We start from the raw sequence: 19,068 nt of genomic DNA, 5'->3' as shown, positions 1-19,068 counted from the left end.
AGCGCGGCACTCGGTGCCGCGCTACGAGCTTGTAGGTCTGCTATTTTAGACAGACAGACAGACAGACAGACAGACAAGACAGATTGTTAGACAGACAGACAAGACAGATTGTTAGACAGACAGACAGACAGACAGACAAGACATTGTTAGACAGACAGACAGACAGACAGACAGACAGACAGTGGCCCCCAAAATAGCAGATCTACAAGCTCGTAGCGCGGCGCTCGGTGCCGCGCTACGAGCTTGTAGGTCTGCTATTTTAGACAGACAGACAGACAGACAGACAAGACAGATTGTTAGACAGACAGACAGACAGACAAGACAGTTTGTTAGACAGACAGACAGACAAGACAGATTGTTAGACAGACAGACAGACAAGACAGATTGTTAGACAGACAGACAGACAGACAGACAGACAGACAGACAGTGGCCCCCAAAATAGCAGATCTACAAGCTCGTAGCGCGGCACTCGGTGCCGCGCTACGAGCTTGTAGGTCTGCTATTTTAGACAGACAGACAGACAGACAGACAGACAGTGGCCCCCAAAATAGCAGATCTACAAGCTCGTAGCGCGGCACTCGGTGCCGCGCTACGAGCTTGTAGGTCTGCTATTTTAGACAGACAGACAGACAGACAGACAAGACAGATTGTTAGACAGACAGACAGACAGACAGACAGACAGACAGACAAGACAGATTGTTAGACAGACAAGACAGACAAGACAGATTGTTAGACAGACAGACAGACAGACAGACAGACAGTGGCCCCCAAAATAGCAGATCTACAAGCTCGTAGCGCGGCACTCGGTGCCGCGCTACGAGCTTGTAGGTCTGCTATTTTAGACAGACAGACAGACAGACAGACAAGACAGATTGTTAGACAGACAGACAGACAGACAGACAGACAAGACAGATTGTTAGACAGACAGACAGACAGACAGACAGGCAGTGGCCCCCAAAATAGCAGATCTACAAGCTCGTAGCGCGGCACTCGGTGCCGCGCTACGAGCTTGTAGGTCTGCTATTTTAGACAGACAGACAGACAGACAGACAGACAGACAAGACAGATTGTTAGACAGACAGACAGACAGACAGTGGCCCCCAAAATAGCAGATCTACAAGCTCGTAGCGCGCCACCGCTTGCGGGTCTGCTATTTTTATAACATAAAAGTATATAAAAGTATAACATAATGCACCAAAAAGGGTTCCCGTCCAGAATGGGTTAATAAAACCCAAAAGACTGACAGTATAATTGTGTTGACCTCTTGACCTCCGGCCTCTTCACCCCCACCTGAACATCCTCTAATGAAACGGTGGGTCTGATTATTTACAAACACACAACTTGTGTGTTTGTAAATGAATCAATCGAGTGACTCGCTGAGTGTCTGACCGACTGACTCTCTGTCTGTCTGTCAGTCGGAATGACCTTTGACCTGACCTGTCCTGTGGGGACCGTGTCTGCTCTCTGGGGAAATAAAGAACGGAGGTGACATCATGCAGTGTTGTGTTTTTGGCAGCAAACTCATTTCAGTCCCTTGAATAGTTTTCATTTAGTCACATTTTAGTCACCTGGAATGTTTGAGTGTTTTAGGCAATGCCTCTGTGTGTGTGTGGTGCTGTCATATTATATGTGTAACTCCCTCCGAGCACAGACAGACACAAGTGGTTTCCTTGAAAGTGATTTATTTGAAGACTTGTGGATCCTCCAAATTCACCGTGAAAACTATAAACAATACAATAAAACAAGCACGTTACAATTAACATAAATACGACATGACATGCACAGCATGTAGATGCAAACATTTTACCAAAGTAAAATACAGACATAAAACAAATACCTCGTTGGCTGCGTGCAAATAACAAAGAAGGGAATCTCTTCAGTCTTAGGTCCTTATAACCTTTCTTAAAACCTGTGTACCCAATTTACATGAGCAGACCAAACGAGACACGGAACATGACTTTGACTCAGCATTACAACAACTTGACACAAATACATGAAATAATGTTTTAAACGTAAATGTGACTTAATTATGAACTTCTTCATTAAACAATGAAACTTTATCACCTATAGTGGCAACGGTTACAATATGAATGTGTTTAAATGCCAGTGTAGCTGGTTCACACACACACACAATGCAGCAGGCATTGGACAACCTGACAGCCACCAACCTGGCAACCCTGAATGAGCCAATCAGCTGCCAGTCTCTGGTGTGTGTGTGAGAGAGAGAGAGAGTCCTGTACTGTTAAAACAAACTCTACCCTAACGTCAGTAAAAAGTACATTTAAACACTTTTTCCTTTCCAAAACAAACACAACGTACATTATGACAATATTTCACCCTTTGCATTGGTAAAATAGACTTTTTCCTTTTTTTTCCTTCCCTTCCAAAAAAACAAAAAGATAAAATGACCCCAAATCCATGGTTAAGAGTATTCCACGATGGCTCAGTGGTTTGGGCAGCAGCTGCCTACGGTACCTGCCAGAGGACGCTGGTTCGAGTCAAGATTCGTGACCTCGGACCAAGGACTAAGGATCCAGAGTAAATAAATCAAAATAAATCACTCTTTACCTTTTGGTCAAGTAAATGTACCATTGGAATGTATTTTGGCGGACATAATCCAAGATAATCCACTGTCAATTTGTAACAGTCAGCAGTGCCAGTTGGTGCCACAGGGTGGTGCACTGCTCCCTTTTGTTTTGCTTTGTGTAGAAGATCTGACGTCAATTCCACCTCTTGCTATAGATAGACATGACATGACATGATGTGTGTCAAACAATTGTCACACATGGATGGATGATTAGCCGTGTTTATTTATTTATTTCCGGGGGGAATGAATGAATGAATGACTAACCCTGTAAAACCCGGATTAATTTCTACTTGCAAAAAAACGATTTCAACCTTACTACTACTTTTTACTAGGCCTACTAGGACTCATCAGAGGGAATCATTTGGGGGACATCTTTCACAATAATAAGGATAAATCCAAATAAATCACACTTTACCTAAATGTAGGCCTACAATTGAAATGTATTTAAGACCCGACTCAGCGCCGTCCGAGTTACGTCCCGATAGGCAGAGAATAGTATATATCAGTAGCCCCTAGTTTCCATGTGCTGGCAATAGTTGGAAATGACACGTCCACCAGGGGGAAACCTTGACCAGGCTATGGTGAGTATGCCAGTATGGCCACATTATGCGTGTACTATGTTGGCAGCAGTGCTCCGTTCACGTTTGTTTATTATATTAGTGCTGTCTGCCGTGAGACCTGGCTTAATATGGTCAATACTGAATCAGTCTAAAATATGCTTTGCCCCCCCCCCCCCCTCCACCTCTTGCTATAGACATGACATGACATGACATGACATGACATGACATGACATGACATGATGTGTGTCAAACATGTCACACATGGATGGATGATTAGCATTGTTTATTTATTTATTTCCGGGGGGAGTGAATGAATGAATGAATGAATAAATAAATAATCATATTTCCGGGGGCATTTCTCTCCAGGTGAGGACAATGCCATCCAGTCAACCAAATATGGATGTCAGAAGATCAGGCATCATCTCGTATGTATTACTTCTACTACTACTACTACACACACACACACACACAACACACACACACACACACACACACACACACACACACCCCCTCTCGTTAATGACTCCGCCTCTCGTAATGTTAGGCCACACCTCTCATTATATTAGGTCACGCCTACTCGTTATGTAACCATATGCAAATTTCATGGGCGTCGTTTATGCAAATGAGTGGGCGGTGTCCCGCCGGCTTTGTGGGCGGTTCCGGCTACTTTGTGGGAGTGGTTTATGCAAATTTGATGGGCGTAGTTTCAACTACTATGTGGGCGTGGTTTATGCAAATTAGTGGGCGTTGTCACACCTGCTTTGTGGGCATGGTTTATGAAAATTAGTGGGCGGTGTCCAGCCTACTTTGTGGGCGTGGTTTCAACTACTTTGTGGGAGTGGCTTATGCAAATTAAGAGGTGTGGTATGCAAATGAAGGGGCGTGGTATGCAAATAAATGAAGGGGAGTGGTATGCAAATGAAGGGGAGTGGTATGCAAATGAAGGGGCATGGTATGCAAATGAAGGTGCGTGGTATGCAAATGAAGGGGCATGGTATGCAAATGAAGGGGCATGGTATGCAAATGAAGGGGCGTGGTATGCAAATGAAGGTGCGTGGTATGCAAATGAAGGGGAGTGGTATGCAAATGAAGGGGCATGGTTCCGGCTACTTTGTGGGATTAGTTTATGCAAATGAAGGTGCGTGGTATGCAAATGAAGGTGCGTGTTATGCAAATGAAGGTGCGTGGTATGCAAATGAAGGGGAGTGGTATGCAAATGAAGGTGCGTGGTATGCAAATGAAGGGGCATGGTTCCGGCTACTTTGTGGGATTAGTTTATGCAAATGAAGGTGCGTGGTATGCAAATGAAGGGGAGTGGTATGCAAATGAAGGGGCATGGTATGCAAATGAAGGGGAGTGGTATGCAAATGAAGGGGAGTGGTATGCAAATGAAGGGGCATGGTTCCGGCTACTTTCTGGGATTATCTTATGCAAATGAAGGGGCATGGTATGCAAATGAAGGTGCGTGGTATGCAAATGAAGGTGCGTGGTATGCAAATGAAGGGGCATGGTATGCAAATGAAGGGGCATGGTATGCAAATGAAGGGGCGTGTTATTCAAATGAAGGGGAGTGGTATGCAAATGAAGGGGAGTGGTATGCAAATGAAGGGGCATGGTTCCGGCTACTTTGTGGGATTAGTTTATGCAAATGAAGGTGCGTGGTATGCACATGAAGGGGAGTGGTATGCAAATGAAGGGCATGTTTCGGCTACTTTGTGGTATTAGTTTATGCAAATTAAGGGGTGTGGTTTCGACTACTTTGTGGGAACGGTTTATGCAAATTTGACGGGCGTGGTTTGGACTACTTTGTGGGGGTTGTTCATGCAAATGAAGGGTGTGGTTTCGGCTACTTTGTGGGAACGGTTAATGCAAATTTGACGGGCGTGGTTTCGACTACTTTGTGGGGGTGGTTCATGCAAATGAAGGGCGTGGTTTCGACTACTTTGTGGGAACGGTTTATGCAAATTTGACGGGCGTGGTTTCGACTACTTTGTGGGGGTGGTTCATGCAAATGAAGGGCGTGGTTTTGACTACTTTGTGGGAACGGTTAATGCAAATTTGACGGGCGTGGTTTCGACTACTTTGTGGGGGTGGTTCATGCAAATGAAGGGCGTGGTTTCGACTACTTTGTGGGAACGGTTTATGCAAATTTGATGGGCGTGGTTTCGACTACTTTGTGGGGGTGGTTCATGCAAATGAAGGGCGTGTTTTTGACTACTTTGTGGGAACGGTTTATGCAAATTTGTCGGGCGTGTTTCGGCTACTTTGTGGGGGTGGGTTATGCAAATGAAGGGCGTGGTTTCGACTACTTTGTGGGAACGGTTTATGCAAATTTGATGGGCGTGGTTTCGACTACTTTGTGGGGGTTGTTCATGCAAATGAAGGGCGTGGTTTCGACTACTTTGTGGGAACGGTTTATGCAAATTTGACGGGCGTGGTTTGGACTACTTTGTGGGGGTTGTTCATGCAAATGAAGGGCGTGGTTTTGATCACTTTGTGGGAACGGTTTATGCAAATTTGACGGGCGTGGTTTCGACTACTTTGTGGGGGTGGTTCATGCAAATGAAGGGCGTGGTTTTGATCACTTTGTGGGAACGGTTTATGCAAATTTGACGGGCGTGTTTCGGCTACTTTGTGTGGGTGGTTTATGCAAATGAAGGGCGTGGTTTCGACTACTTTGTGGGAACGGTTTATGCAAATTGGTTCAGACTACTTTGTGGGAGTGGGTTATGCAAATTTGATGGGCGTGGTTTCGACTACTTTGTGGGGGTGGTTCATGCAAATGAAGGGCGTGGTTTCGACTACTTTGTGGGAACGGTTTATGCAAATTTGATGGGCGTGGTTTCGACTACTTTGTGGGGGTTGTTCATGCAAATAAAGGGCGTGGTTTCGACTACTTTGTGGGAACGGTTTATGCAAATTTGACGGGCGTGTTTCGGCTACTTTGTGGGGGTGGTTTATGCAAATGAAGGGCGTGGTTTCGACTACTTTGTGGGAACGGTTTATGCAAATTGGTTCAGACTACTTTGTGGGAGTGGGTTATGCAAATTTGATGGGCGTGGTTTCGACTACTTTGTGGGGGTGGTTCATGCAAATGAAGGGCGTGGTTTCGACTACTTTGTGGGGGTTGTTCATGCAAATAAAGGGCGAGGTTTCGACTACTTTGTGGGAACGGTTTATGCAAATTTGATGGGCGTGGTTTCGACTACTTTGTGGGGGTGGGTTATGCAAATGAAGGGCGTGGTTTCGACTACTTTGTGGGAACGGTTTATGCAAATTTGATGGGCGTGGTTTCGACTACTTTGTGGGGGTTGTTCATGCAAATGAAGGGCGTGGTTTTGATCACTTTGTGGGAACGGTTTATGCAAATTTGACGGGCGTGGTTTGGACTACTTTGTGGGGGTTGTTCATGCAAATGAAGGGCGTGGTTTTGATCACTTTGTGGGAACGGTTTATGCAAATTTGACGGGCGTGGTTTCGACTACTTTGTGGGGGTGGTTCATGCAAATGAAGGGCGTGGTTTTGATCACTTTGTGGGAACGGTTTATGCAAATTTGACGGGCGTGTTTCGGCTACTTTGTGTGGGTGGTTTATGCAAATGAAGGGCGTGGTTTCGACTACTTTGTGGGAACGGTTTATGCAAATTGGTTCAGACTACTTTGTGGGAGTGGGTTATGCAAATTTGATGGGCGTGGTTTCGACTACTTTGTGGGGGTGGTTCATGCAAATGAAGGGCGTGGTTTCGACTACTTTGTGGGAACGGTTTATGCAAATTTGATGGGCGTGGTTTCGACTACTTTGTGGGGGTTGTTCATGCAAATAAAGGGCGTGGTTTCGACTACTTTGTGGGAACGGTTTATGCAAATTTGACGGGCGTGTTTCGGCTACTTTGTGGGGGTGGTTTATGCAAATGAAGGGCGTGGTTTCGACTACTTTGTGGGAACGGTTTATGCAAATTGGTTCAGACTACTTTGTGGGAGTGGGTTATGCAAATTTGATGGGCGTGGTTTCGACTACTTTGTGGGGGTGGTTCATGCAAATGAAGGGCGTGGTTTCGACTACTTTGTGGGGGTTGTTCATGCAAATAAAGGGCGAGGTTTCGACTACTTTGTGGGAACGGTTTATGCAAATTTGATGGGCGTGGTTTCGACTACTTTGTGGGGGTGGGTTATGCAAATGAAGGGCGTGGTTTCGACTACTTTGTGGGAACGGTTTATGCAAATTTGATGGGCGTGGTTTCGACTACTTTGTGGGGGTTGTTCATGCAAATGAAGGGCGTGGTTTTGATCACTTTGTGGGAACGGTTTATGCAAATTTGACGGGCGTGGTTTCGACTACTTTGTGAGAGTGGGTTATGCAAATTTGATGGGCGTGGTTTCGACTACTTTGTGGGGGTGGTTCATGCAAATGAAGGGCGTGGTTTCGACTACTTTGTGGGAGTGGGTTATGCAAATTTGATGGGCGTGGTTTCGACTACTTTGTGGGGGTAGTTCATGCAAATGCAGGGCGTGGTTTCGACTACTTTGTGGGAACGGTTTATGCAAATTTAATGGGCGTGGTTTTGACTACTTTGTGGGGGTGGTTCATGCAAATGAAGGGCGTGGTTTCGACTACTTTGTGGGAACGGTTTATGCAAATTTGATGGGCGTGGTTTCGACTACTTTGTGGGGGTTGTTCATGCAAATAAAGGGCGTGGTTTCGACTACTTTGTGGGAACGGTTTATGCAAATTTGACGGGCGTGTTTCGGCTACTTTGTGGGGGTGGTTTATGCAAATGAAGGGCGTGGTTTCGACTACTTTGTGGGAACGGTTTATGCAAATTGGTTCAGACTACTTTGTGGGAGTGGGTTATGCAAATTTGATGGGCGTGGTTTCGACTACTTTGTGGGGGTGGTTCATGCAAATGAAGGGCGTGGTTTCGACTACTTTGTGGGAACGGTTTATGCAAATTTGATGGGCGTGGTTTCGACTACTTTGTGGGGGTGGTTCATGCAAATGAAGGGCGTGGTTTTGACTACTTTGTGGGAACGGTTTATGCAAATTTGATGGGCGTGGTTTCGACTACTTTGTGGGGGTGGTTCATGCAAATGAAGGGCGTGGTTTCGACTACTTTGTGGGAACGGTTTATGCAAATTTGATGGGCGTGGTTTCGACTACTTTGTGGGGGTTGTTCATGCAAATAAAGGGCGTGGTTTCGACTACTTTGTGGGAACGGTTTATGCAAATTTGACGGGCGTGTTTCGGCTACTTTGTGGGGGTGGTTTATGCAAATGAAGGGCGTGGTTTCGACTACTTTGTGGGAACGGTTTATGCAAATTGGTTCAGACTACTTTGTGGGAGTGGGTTATGCAAATTTGATGGGCGTGGTTTCGACTACTTTGTGGGGGTGGTTCATGCAAATGAAGGGCGTGGTTTCGACTACTTTGTGGGAACGGTTTATGCAAATTTGATGGGCGTGGTTTCGACTACTTTGTGGGGGTGGTTCATGCAAATGAAGGGCGTGGTTTTGACTACTTTGTGGGAACGGTTTATGCAAATTTGATGGGCGTGGTTTCGACTACTTTGTGGGGGTGGTTCATGCAAATGAAGGGCGTGGTTTCGACTACTTTGTGGGAACGGTTTATGCAAATTTGATGGGCGTGGTTTCGACTACTTTGTGGGGGTGGTTCATGCAAATGAAGGGCGTGGTTTTGACTACTTTGTGGGAACGGTTTATGCAAATTTGATGGGCGTGGTTTCGACTACTTTGTGGGGGTGGGTTATGCAAATGAAGGGCGTGGTTTCGACTACTTTGTGGGAACGGTTTATGCAAATTTGATGGGCGTGGTTTCGACTACTTTGTGGGGGTGGGTTATGCAAATGAAGGGCGTGGTTTCGACTACTTTGTGGGAACGGTTTATGCAAATTTGATGGGCGTGGTTTCGACTACTTTGTGGGGGTTGTTCATGCAAATGAAGGGCGTGGTTTTGATCACTTTGTGGGAACGGTTTATGCAAATTTGACGGGCGTGGTTTCGACTACTTTGTGGGAGTGGGTTATGCAAATTTGATGGCCGTGGTTTCGACTACTTTGTGGGGGTGGTTCATGCAAATGAAGGGCGTGGTTTCGACTACTTTGTGGGAGTGGGTTATGCAAATTTGATGGGCGTGGTTTCGACTACTTTGTGGGGGTAGTTCATGCAAATGCAGGGCGTGGTTTCGACTACTTTGTGGGAACGGTTTATGCAAATTTAATGGGCGTGGTTTTGACTACTTTGTGGGGGTGGTTCATGCAAATGAAGGGCGTGGTTTCGACTACTTTGTGGGAACGGTTTATGCAAATTTGATGGGCGTGGTTTCGACTACTTTGTGGGGGTTGTTCATGCAAATAAAGGGCGTGGTTTCGACTACTTTGTGGGAACGGTTTATGCAAATTTGACGGGCGTGTTTCGGCTACTTTGTGGGGGTGGTTTATGCAAATGAAGGGCGTGGTTTCGACTACTTTGTGGGAACGGTTTATGCAAATTGGTTCAGACTACTTTGTGGGAGTGGGTTATGCAAATTTGATGGGCGTGGTTTCGACTACTTTGTGGGGGTGGTTCATGCAAATGAAGAGCGTGGTTTCGACTACTTTGTGGGAACGGTTTATGCAAATTTGATGGGCGTGGTTTCGACTACTTTGTGGGGGTGGTTTATGCAAATGAAGGGCGTGGTTTCGACTACTTTGTGGGGGTGGTTCATGCAAATGAAGGGCGTGGTTTCGACTACTTTGTGGGAACGGTTTATGCAAATTTGATGGGCGTGGTTTTGACTACTTTGTGGGGGTGGTTAATGCAAATGAAGGGGAGTGCTTCCGACTACTTTGTGGGTTAGGGTTATACAAATTTGATAGGCGTGGTTTCGACTACTTTGTGGGAGGGGTTTATGCAAATGAAGGGGAGTGGTTCTGACTACTTTGTGGGGGTGGTTTATGCAAATTAGTGGGCGTGGTTTCGACTACTTTGTGGGGGTGGTGCAAATGCATACCACGCCCCTTCATTTGAATAAACAACTCCCACAAATCAGCCGAGGGAAAAAAGGGGAGGCGGGGCTTAGGTTTGAAAGAGGCGGGTCTTAAAAAAGGGGGGAAGGCGGGGCTTAGGTTTGACAGAGGCCTAAGTTAGCGAGAAAAGTCGTGAAAGTCACTTTGACGCGCGACAACGCGCCAACAATAAAACATCACGGTCCGACGTTCGGATATGTCGGAGAGCTAGCCGAGACGAACGGTTCGGTGTCTCGGACGCACGCCTCCGACAGTCGTACAAAACGTCCTTCACTTTGGCTGTGTGCATGGGAGACCTCATAGACACATAGACTCTAACAGCATCCAGGCTGAAAAAGTGAAACGTGACCGCGCCTCCTAGAAAGGTCGCCCGAGGACGTTCTATAGATCCACGCGTGTGTCTCCGGGAGCTCTATAACATATCCGAAAATCTGACCGGAAGGCCTCACCGTCGTGGCGTTCTAGTGAAGCAAAGGTTTTACGTTCACGCACGCCTACGCCGACGATCACGGCGACGAGCCGATCGTCGTGATGGTCTGTGTTTTTTTCTGCAACCTCGGGAACCTCAAATCTGACCCGAGGCCTAGCGTTGCAGTGTAGTTCCCTTTATCAGACGCTTGTAAGAGTCCCACAAAGTCGAGACCAACTCCATTTTATTCGTCATGTCCTGAATATGGATATTCGGGGGTGTTGGGTATTTTTTTAAATATCCTTCACCACATTTGTAAGGCATTTGGCCCAAAGGTCAGCGTGGCTGACCTTTGACCTTTGCAAACGTTGTGGAAAGCCCAGACCGGCTCCATTGGATTCGGCACACTCTAAATATGAAGAGTGTGAGAAGAATAGGGTTAGGGAACATGTTTTAAAGGTTTGTTTTGTGTATTTCACACTTCTGTGGAGAGGAGAGGAGAGGAGGGAGAGGAGAGGCAGTCTTTTGGCGGACCTTTGACCTTTGCAAACGTCGTGGAAAGCCCAGACCGGCGCCATTGGATTCGGCATGCTCTTAATATGAACAATATGTCTAGTGTGTGAAGAATAACATTAATGAACATGTTGTGTTTTGTGTTTGGTCTGTTCACTCAAAAAGAGAGGAGAGCAGAGGAGGGGAGAGGCAGAGGCCTCCATTCATCTCACTGCCCATGTAATATCTATATCTGGCCACAGAGTGGGTGTGGCGCTGTTCTGAATTTCACTCCCAAATTACTCTTCTTCTCTAGTTTCTCTGACTTCCTGTGTGTGTGTGTCAGAAGACAGCAACAGAGGCAACAGAGACACAGGAGGAACACACCCATGACTGCCAGTACGACCACTACAACCTACCCATGCCCCACCTGCAATAAAACATGTAATTCCAGGATTGGACTCTTTAGCCACCAAAGAACTCACCGTTAAGGACATAAGTGGACGTCATCATTGGATTCGATGGACAACCATCAGCAAGTAAGTAAGTAAGTAAGTAAGTAAGTGTGTGTGTGTGTGTGTGTGTGTGTGTGTGTGTGTGTGTGTGTGTGTGTGTGTGTGTGTGTGTGTGTGTGTGTGTGTGTGTGTGTGTGTGTGTGTGTGTGTGTGTGTGTGTGTTTTGTGTGTGTGTGTGTGTGTGTGTGTGTGTGTGTGTGTGTGTGTGTGTGTGTGTGTGTGTGTGTGTGTGTGTGTGTGTGTGTGTGTGTGTGTGTGTGTGTGTGTGTGTGTGTGTGTGTGTGTGTGTGGCTAGCCTACTGTGCTATGAACTTTTTCGTTTGCCCATCATTAATCAAATTATAACTCTGTTTTATTATTTATAAACAATACAGACACAAAGAAATAAACCAATGCACAGCAAATACAGCATAAACATAAATAATCTGTTGTCTTATAGTTTGAATGCTTCTATTAAGAACTGAGCAAATCTCCTAGAATAGAGAATACCGTAAACATGTCTCTTCTGTTTTCTGTAATTTTTGTGGCGGGGCTGTTTTCTACAACTCATTCAAGTAATTTGGTTTACATTTCAACACATAATTGCATATTTCATAATGTAATGTGTATGTTCATTATTTGCTTATGTTTTTACAAATACAGTTTATTATAAAACTGCTGTCCATATACTTGTATCTCTGCCTTCCCTGCCCTCACCGGATAGAAACAATTGAGTTAAACCTAAAGGCAAATCTATTTTTATTTTAATCCCCCCCCCCCCTCTCTCTCGCTCTCTCTCTCTCTCTCTCTCTCTCTCTCTCTCTCTCTCTCTCTCTCTCTCTCTCTCTCTCTCTCTCTCTCTCTCTCTCTCTCTCTCTCCCACCCCCCCTAGACTTACAGCATTATCTAAGCAACACACTGTCAACCAATGACTGGCAATCTTTCCCAGAACCAGCCAATGACGACCAACCTCATTCACAATCAACCAATGACAGCCAACCTCGTTCAGAACCAACCAATGACAGCCAACCTTGTCCAAAACCAGACAATGACAGCCAACCTAGTTCGGAACCAACCAATGACAGCCAACCTTGTCCAGAACCAACCAATGACGGCCAACCTCCATCGGAATCAACCAATGGCAGCCAACCGTGTCCAGAACCAGCCAGTGATGAGTATGAAGCGCTGTCCCCAGACAGCTGTATGGTTGAGGATGAGGATGAGGATGATGATGATGATGATGATGATGATGATAAAGATTATGACCCTGGGGTTGAGGTTGATATGAGAGAGAGCGAGGAGGAGAGTTCAACATTAAAGAGTCCAGAATCAGAGAGTTCAACATTAGAGTCAAATTCAGTCGAAGGACAGAGTCCGCTGGAGACGTTAAACGAACATAAGTTTCAGTTCTGTCTGGTGTGCTCCCAGTCCTTCCAGAAAATGGACGCTCTGCTCAGACATGTCATGAGGTCGTGTTGCGATGAGACACAGTGTCGCTGTGGGTTCTGTGGGGAGCTGTTCCCGTCCAACCGGGACCTGAAAGGTCACCTTGAAACTCACAGAGAGCACTGTAACACCTGCAGCACATGTGGGATGAAGTTCCGTACTACGCAGTGTCTGAAGATACACAGAAAGGTTCACACAGGTAAGCCTACTGTGCTATATTGTATGGTATTGTTTAGACCAGGGGTTCCCAACCTCTCTATTACCACGGACCGGCTGACGGTTCATAAAATGTTCGCGGACCAGAAACAAAAATAAATTTTACAGTCGCCTGATTGCAATTATTTGAGCTAATTGCAATTATTTTGCACAATTATCAGCCTTGGTTTTTGTTGGAAAATGTTGGCTGGTACATTCTCAAAAATAGAGGAAATAGACGATCAACAAGGTCACAGCATGTGACCCAATGTGAGCTTATTCATGCTATTTTAGAAAACTTTAGAAAGCAATAAGAGGCCTGGCGTTTTGGTAGAGTATTTCCTTTGATCATCGGTACCAGTAACTTTCACTAATTTCTTTTTTTTTCTTTTTAATTAAGCTTAAGCAGATACAGGCTATAAGACAAACACATTCAAAGAGCCTATCAATGATCTGCAGCTACTCAGTCAGGTGTATGTGTAAACTGAATGTTGGATGAATAACAGTCCTTGAGCTTTGTGGGATTACAGTCACATACTGAGGAGCTTCAGCCTCTCCTTGAAGGCGTGAACACTGCTAGATGTAATATCTCCAACAACCGCAGGGGGAAGGCTGTTCCATATCCTTATAGCAGAGTGTAGAAAGCTCCTATCAAGGCATTTGGTGTTTGACTTGGGGGTTTCTAGGGCGTGGCTTGGTAGTACCCTCCGGGTGATTCCACCTGAGGTGTGAGCTTGGGGTAGTAGACGGTAGTGCTTTACAAAGCCTAAAAGGAAAAGTGAAATGTCAATTTTATTCATATGGTCCAATTTTCGATGCCAAAAAAACACAATTAAATCATTCGTACGACAATTATGTTAGCTAAAATGTCACTATTGCACACAGGAGGGAAACCATTCAGTTGTGAGGTGTGTGGCAGAACATTCAGAATGAAGGTATGCCTGACGCGCCACATGACAGTTCATCAGGTGGAGAAACCATACCAGTGTAAGGTAGGTTCCATTTAAACCCTACGGATCCAATGGGCCTGGTCTCTAATGTCACATTCACACCCAGATGTTTTACTGCAATTAACACAATTTTGGCCTTGGACACGTCCTTTCTAATCAAACCGTAGGTGGCCTTGGACGTGTATACACGTGACACGTCTAGGGCTTTTTTATTGATATAAAACAAAAAATCTTTTTTATTTGTTTGTTTTTGGGTGGCCTCTCCTTCTGCACCGTACTCCTTGCTGTTTCACGCATGCGCACTGCCCTTTCACTTCCTTGTTTACGACTCAGAAGGAATGGCTCGTATATCTTAATCTAGAACTCTCCATGGTTTTGACCAGATGGGCAATGGTCTGTCTTCATTTCTTACTTCAAAATTCAAATTCTGGTGCTGATCAAACAAACGCATTCTAGTTCGCCAAAAACGGGGATTCGCTTCGCTATTTTCAACAGTAAAACATACTTCCGTGTCCCAGGAGTAGCGAGAGTGACGTCATTTTACTTCATTTCAGTTCTTCACTTCATTTTAAAAGAAAGAAAAAGCTCTCTCACACTTACGCCAGTGTGCCAGTAGGTGCGTTTCCATAAAGCCGTTTCTTTGCGCATTAAGGCTCTTGCGCAAAATCTCCTGGATGGAAACACATCAACATGCGAATAAGTCTCAATTTTTCGCAAAAACACTTTTTCGCTTGGAGGTTGCGGATTTAGGCTTTTTCGAAAAAAGGGAAATGCGCAAATAGTGTATGGAAACACTTGCGGAAAAGGTTTTTAATTAGAAAGCATTGAACTCGCATTATATCGCTTTTGAACAGTTGGGAAATAAAATAAAACAACGATGGGGAGGCAGTGGAGTGAACGGTGCAGTGGAGTGAACCTAAACGTGTAGGCTATAGGCTATATAGCCGATGAAACAAGTTATTCAACTGTTTGCAGCTGCAATCAATCAATTTACAGTATAAACGACCAGTATGCTCCAATCGAGTCCCGTGACATATAGGCTACATGTGCCCCGAATATATTAAGACAAGCATTACACAACAAATCGTTCTTTGTACGTTCTTTGACTGTAGGTGTCGTCAATACTGTGAAAGCAGCAGACGGTCGGTCAGCCGCTGACCAGGGATCAGATTACAGCGCAGTATATGGGGTCCCGTCCGTTAAACTGAGATACATACAGCATACAGCATACATACAGCGCATCAAATCAATGGTGTGAACATCGATTAGGACTACTTTACATGAGCCTCACTTTACTGGCAAAACAGTGCAACCTACTGCACATTTCATGAACTTATTGCATATGCGCATTTTATCAGTTTAATGGAAACACCGACAATTCGCTTTTCTTTTTTCGACTTAATGAACATACGCTTCCTTTTTTCGCAAAGGCTTAATGGAACCGCACCTAGTGATCACCCTCCCAGGTTGCCTACCCCTGCTCTATACCAGGGGTTCTCAACCCGTGGGTCGCGACCCCTCGGGGGGTCGCCAAAATATTTTAGGGGGTCCCCAAATTATTTTCAAAAAATAAATTTTATTTTCACGATTTTTCAAAAATAGCAGACCTACAAGCTCGTAGCGCGCCACTCGGTGGCGCGCTATGAGCTTGTAGATCTGCTATTTTTCAATAGCTAAATTATAACATAATGCTTAAAACACCAAAAGGGGTTCCCACCCAAAATGGGTTAAGGTTATTGTAGCAGTCAATTTATATTGGGGGTCGGGAGGGGGCGGGGCGGGGGTCCCGAGACATTGCCAAAACATTTCCGGCGGTCCCCGGCCAAAAACGTTGAGAACCCCTGCTCTATACAATCATCCTGCCTGATGCAGAGCGTGTCTGTACTCAAACTGCTGTGCTCCCTCATGCGATTGAGTTTAATAGTTAGTTTAATAGAGTTTAATAAATGTCTCTGTCTGTCTGTCTAAGGTGTGCAAGAAGGCGTACTACCACTGGCACTCTCTGGATAGACACGCCGCCAAACACTACAGGAGCCGGCACGTTTGCGCCGTCTGCAGGGAAGAGTTCCGCACGAGACCGGAGCTGCTGCGCCACCAGAGGATCACACACCGTCCCGACAACGAGGAGCAGCCGGAGGCGGGCCGCCCCAGACAGCACCCCGCTTACAAGTGCAAAGCCTGCGGAGAAGAGTTTTCCGTGAAGAAAGACATTATGAAACACGTCCGGACGCACGTGAAGGTAAGACCCGCCTGCCGTCACCATTGTTACGTATTCACCCGTTCACAATTTTATTGAAATAATCGCGGTTATCACAATGCCATTTTTAAAAAATGGGAATGGGAACGGATCTACAAGCTCAAGTTTGTAGATTGGCCATTTCCACTATTTAAAGTATAAAATTACTAAATATATTGGCCATAGTACATTATTTATTTTATATGTTTATATGTTGGTAACGACCTTTTTTTCCCAGGTACGTTCAGTATATACAGTGCACCCAGAAAGGATTCACACTCCTTCACTTTTACCACATTTTGTTTTGTTACAGCAGGGGTTCTCAACCCGTGGGTCGCGACCCCTCGGGGGGTCGCCAAATTATTTTAGGGGGTCCCCAAATTATTTAAAAAAAAAATATATATATATTTTTTTTTTTTTCAGGATTTTTCAAAAATAGCAGACCTACAAGCTCGTAGCGCGCCACTCGGTGGCGCGCTATGAGCTTGTAGATCTGCTATTTTTCAATAGCTAAATTATAACAATGCTTAAAACACCAAAAGGGGTTCCCGCCCAAAATGGTTTAAGGTTATTGTAGCAGTCAATTTATATTGGGGGTCGGGAGGGGGCGGGGCGGGGGTCCCGAGACATTGCCAAAGCATTTCCGGGGGTCCCCGGCCAAAAACGTTGAGAACCCCTGTGTTACAGCCTCATTTCAAAATGGATTAAATGTGTTTCTTTCCTCATCGAATCTAAGATATCGTTGCACAATTATTTGCACAACGATATCTTTTATGATCGTGCCAACCCCATAAGAATGGGAATCAAGCTTTATTGTCACATAACAGACAACAGTCAGTCTGTGGACAATATGGAAACCCATCAGCAAAAAAGGAAAAACAGTGCCCTCTGCTGTTTGTTTCCTCAGCTCAGAATCTGTTCTTGAGAGATTAGTCTGTGGGAAACTAACTTATGGTCTATTTTGATCAGTGAATGTATTTTAACTCTAGTTTTTATAGTATTGCTTTTTTATGTTATTTTAATTATGCTGTATTTTTACGAGGTATATATTTATTTTACTATGTTGTATTTTATGAGGTGTTTATGATGATATTTTGAATGGAAAGCACTTTGGGTCAACTACTGTTGTTTTTAACCTATTAGAACCATGGAAGCATCTGTGTGTGTCAATTTAGATTTGAACCACTTTAACTATTTTATACTTTAGCTATTAAAAAAAATAGAAAAGTTGTGGTCTCTGGAGCGTGTACTGGTGAGCAGACGGGCAGCTGAGTTTTGGACATATATTTTTAAAGTTATCACTTTTAACTTTGAACAAATCTTTGCTTCTGGGGGTCCCTGGAACAAAATATTTTGAGATGGGAGTCCACGGCCAAATACATGTAGTTTTGGGCGTGCTTGACATGAAAAAATAAACGAGAACCACGTATATAGCAATATAAGGTTGACATAAGGTCCTCGGGTCTTAATGAGTTAAATGTGATACAAATAAAGGTGACTTGACTTGACATAACATCATAGTAATAATACATGTAATGTTGTTGTTTTCCCCCCCTTTTTGTGTCAAGGAGTCATCGCCATCGCCATCATCATTGAGTTGTGGTCTGTGCGGCCATCAAACCGAGGACACACACAGTCTCTCGGTCCACCTGCGGTCCCACATAGAGCAGAGCCACGTGTGTCACATGTGTGGGAAGGGCTGCCCCTCCGCCTCCGCTCTAGACATCCACATGAGAGTCCACACGGGTGAGAAACCGTTCAGCTGCGCAGAGTGCGGCAAGGATTTTCCACTCCAGGGAACTCTGAAGATGCACATGAAGATCCACAACGGCGAGCGGAAGTTCGCCTGCGACGTCTGTGGCAAGACTTTCCTCCAGAAGCATGTCCGGGACAGACACCTGAAGTTCCACAACAAAGAGAGGACCTTCATGTGTCGGGTGATCGGCTGCGGTAAAGGCTTCATGCAGGCCGTGGACCTGCAGAGGCACGAGTTGACGCACACCGGGGAGAAACCCTACGTATGCACCATCTGCGGCAGCCGCTTCCAAGCCAAAAGGTCCCTGAACATTCACATGAACAGCACTCACAGCGGCAACGGCACTACAGAGAAGAGGAGGGGAAGGAAACGACAGAGCGGAGATAATAATGTTGTGGAGAACAGTGGAGACGACACTACGGAGTAGACGGTGAAACGAAAAAGAAAGTATGAACATTGATACGAACACTCATGCTGGAGATCACAGCGAGGAGAAGACTGCAGACGGTGAGATCACAGCGAGGAGAAGACTGCAGACGGTGAGATCACAGCGAGGAGAAGACTGCAGACGGTGAGATCACAGCGAGGAGAAGACTGCAGACGGTGAGATCACAGCGAGGAGAAGACTGCAGACGGTGAGATCACAGCGAGGAGAAGACTGCAGACGGTGAGATCACAGCGAGGAGAAGACTGCAGACGGTGAGATCACAGCGAGGAGAAGACTGCAGACGGTGAGATCACAGCGAGGAGAAGACTGCAGACGGTGAGATCACAGCGAGGAGAAGACTGCAGACGGTGAGATCACAGCGAGGAGAAGACTGCAGACAGTGAGATCACAGCGAGGAGAAGACTGCAGACGGTGAGATCACAGCGAGGAGAAGACTGCAGACGGTGAGATCACAGCGAGGAGAAGACTGCAGACG

The 19,068-nt window shown here is 45.5% G+C and overlaps 1 protein-coding gene across 1 annotated transcript; it reads left to right on the top strand.

Annotated features, from left to right (window-relative positions):
• Nucleotides 1–11,519: 11,519 nt before the first annotated feature.
• Nucleotides 11,520–18,777, top strand: LOC306938376 (uncharacterized protein). The gene is made up of 5 exons (XM_079522524.1): nucleotides 11,520–11,611; nucleotides 12,455–13,207; nucleotides 14,089–14,195; nucleotides 16,123–16,392; nucleotides 17,958–18,777. Exons 1-5 carry the CDS (start codon nucleotides 11,590–11,592, stop codon nucleotides 18,570–18,572), a joined length of 1,767 nt encoding a protein of 588 aa, XP_079378650.1. The 5' UTR covers nucleotides 11,520–11,589; the 3' UTR covers nucleotides 18,573–18,777.
• The last annotated feature ends 291 nt before the right edge of the window (nucleotides 18,778–19,068 follow it).

Source organism: Electrona antarctica (assembly GCF_951216825.1).
Source record: "Electrona antarctica genome assembly, chromosome: 15".
NCBI lineage: Eukaryota > Metazoa > Chordata > Actinopteri > Myctophiformes > Myctophidae > Electrona > Electrona antarctica.
Note: the sequence above shows the minus strand (reverse complement) of the source record. Positions and strands in the feature narration are given on the sequence as shown.